The sequence below is a fragment of the Equus caballus genome, chromosome 8 (genome assembly GCF_041296265.1).
Source record: "Equus caballus isolate H_3958 breed thoroughbred chromosome 8, TB-T2T, whole genome shotgun sequence".
Taxonomy (NCBI): Eukaryota; Metazoa; Chordata; class Mammalia; order Perissodactyla; family Equidae; genus Equus; species Equus caballus.
In genome coordinates this window covers 55537981-55540781 of record NC_091691.1, presented here as the reverse complement: position 1 = coordinate 55540781, position 2801 = coordinate 55537981, and the positions used below count along the sequence as shown (strand labels likewise).

Below are 2801 nucleotides of genomic sequence, written 5' to 3'. Positions count from 1 at the left end.
TTTCCATGATGATTAGTGATGTCGAACATCTTTTCATGTGCCTGTTGGCTATCTGTATATCTTCTTTGGAAAATTGTCTGTTCATATCCTCTGACCATTTTTTGATGGAGTTGTTTGGTTTTTTGTTGTTGAGTAGTATGAATTCTTTATATATTTTGGAAATTAACCTCTTGTCAGACATAGGATTTGAAAATATTCTCTCCCAGTTGGTGGGTTGTCTTTTTGTTTTGTTCATGGTTTCCTTTCCATTGCAGAAGTTCTGTAGTCTGATGAAGTCCCGTTTGTTTATTTTTTCTTTTGTTTCCCTCATCTGAAAAGATCCTTCTAAGACAGATGTCAGAGAGTGTACTACCTATATTTTCTTCTAGAAGTTCTATGGTTTCAGATATTACCTTCAAGTCTTTGATCCATTTTGAGTGAATTTTTGAGTATGATGAAAGATAATAGTCTGCTTTCATTCTTTTGCATGTGGCTGTCCAGTTTTTCCAACACTACTTATTGAAGAGAATTTCCTTTCTCCATTGTACGTTCTGGGCTCCTTTGTTGAAGATTAGCTGCCTGTAGACATGTGGTTTTATTTCCAGGCTTTTGATTCTGTACCACTAATCTGTGTGTCTGTTTTTGTACCAGTACTATGTTGTTTTGATTACTATAGCTTTGCAGATATTTTGAAGTCAGGGATTGTGATGCCTCCGGCTTTGTTCTTTTGTCTCAGGATTACTTTGGCTATTCAGGGTCTTTTGTTTGTCCATATAAATTTTAGGATTCTTGGTCCTATTTCCGTGAAGAATGTCATTGGGATTCTGATTGGGATTGCACTGAATCTGTAGATTGCTTTAGGTAATATGGCCATTTTAACTATGTTTATTCTTCCAATCCATGAGCATGGAATATCTTTCCATTTCTTTATGTCTTCTTTGATTTCTTTCAGTAATGTCTTATAGTTTTCAATGTATATGTCTTTCCTGTCCTTGGTTGAATTTATTCCTAGATATTTTATTCTTTTTGTTCTGATTGTAAACAGGATTATATTCTTGACTTGTCTTTCCCCTAGTTTGTTATTGATGTATAGAGATGCAATGATCTTTGTAGGTTGATTTTGTACCCTGCAACTTTGCTGTAGTTGTTGATTATTTCTAATAGTTTTCTGGTGGAGTCTTCAGGGTTTCCTATATGTGGAATCATATTGTCTGCACACAACGAGAGTTTTCCTTCTTCCTTTCCAATTTGGATGCCTTTTATTTCTTTTTCTTGCCTAATTACTGTGGCCAAAACCTCCAGTACTATGTTGAATAAGAGTGGCAAGAGTGCACACCCTTGTCTCGTTTCTATTCTCAGAGGGATGGCTTTCAGTTTTTTATCACTAAATATGATGTTGGTTGTGGGTTTGGCATATATGGTCTTTATTATGTTGAGGTGCTCTCCTTCTATGCCTTTTTCATTGAGGGTTTTTATGCTGAGTCTTGTCAAATAATTTCTCTGCATCTCTTGAGATGAACATGTGATCATTTCCCTCATTTGGTTAATGTGGTGTATCACATTGATTTGCGGATGTTGAACCATCCTTGTGTCCCTGGTATAAATCCCACTTGGTCATGTTGTGTGATGCTTTTAATGCATTGCTGTATTCAATTTGCCAGTATTTGGGGGGTGGGTTGTATCCATGTTCATCAGCAATATCAGCCTGTAATTTTCCCTCTTTGTGTCCTTGTCTGGTTTTGGTATCAGGGTAATGTTGAGCTCATAGAATGAGTAAGGAAGTGTTCTGTCTTCTTCAGTTTTTCAGAATAGTTTGAGAAGGATAGGTATTAAGTCTTCCTTGAATGTTTGGTATAATTCTGCAAAGAAGCCATCTGGTCCTGGACATTTGTTTTGTGGGAGGTTTTTCATTCCTGTTTCTCTCTCTTTACGTGTGATTGGTCTATTCATATTCTCTATTCCTTCTTTTTTTTTTTTTTTTTTTTACAGTGCAGAGGTCTTTTATTTTCTTTCACCTATCATGCCATGAATTCATAGGGAATGGGTTCCAGCAGCTCAGGCTCCTTTCCATTGGTTCTCACAAAGTGTGCTTCTCTGGGTGGAGCAGGCTGGCGCTTCAGTTGAACCCAAGTACCCTTCTCTTTGGCTTCCTTCTTTTTCGGATCATTTTCCTTCACACGTTTCAGGAAGCTATCCCGGCTCTTAGAGTGCATAATATGCTCAATACGTACATTAATTCTTTTGGCAAGAATCTTACCCTTTACTTGTTTGTTTACAACAATGCCAACAGCATGCTGGGTAACATTGTAGACTCTTCGAGTTTTGCCATGGTAACATTTGTGGGGCATTCCTTTTTGAACAGTGCCCATTCTCTTGATGTCTACAATATTACCTTTCTTGTAGATTTGCATGTATGTGGCCAAAGGAACAACTCCATGTTTTCTAAACGGCCTAGAGAACATATAGCGGGTGCCTCTCCTCTTTCCCTTTGTGTTGGTCATTTTGGCGAATTACTGGAAGATGGCGGCGCCCTCTCTATTCCTTCTTGATTCACTTTGGGAGGTTGTATGACTCTAAGAATTTACCCATTTCTTCTAGGTTATCCAATTTGTTGGCATATAGTTTTTCATAGTATTCTCTTATAATCCTTTGTATTTCTGTGGTATCCATTGTAATTTCTCCTCTTGTTTTTAATTTTGTTTGCGCTTTCTCTCTTCTTTTCTTGGTGTGGATGACTAAGGGCTTGTCAACTTTGTTTTTCTTCTCCAAGAACCAGCTGTTAGTTTCATTGATCCTTTCTATAAATTTGTTCATCTCTACTT

General features: G+C 37.2%; 1 protein-coding gene across 1 annotated transcript; it reads right to left on the bottom strand.

The window, feature by feature from the left end:
• Positions 1 to 1947: 1947 nt before the first annotated feature.
• On the bottom strand, positions 1948 to 2504 carry LOC100051782 (large ribosomal subunit protein eL21-like). Its single transcript, XM_070221193.1, has one exon. The coding sequence runs from the start codon at positions 2478 to 2480 to the stop codon at positions 1998 to 2000; it is 483 nt and encodes a 160-aa protein (XP_070077294.1). The 5' UTR covers positions 2481 to 2504; the 3' UTR covers positions 1948 to 1997.
• Positions 2505 to 2801: the final 297 nt, after the last annotated feature.

What these genes read in the sequence shown, in the direction of transcription:
- LOC100051782 (XM_070221193.1), bottom strand. Translation starts at nt 2,480, where the DNA reads ATGACCAACACAAAGGGAAAGAGGAGAGGCACCCGCTATATGTTCTCT.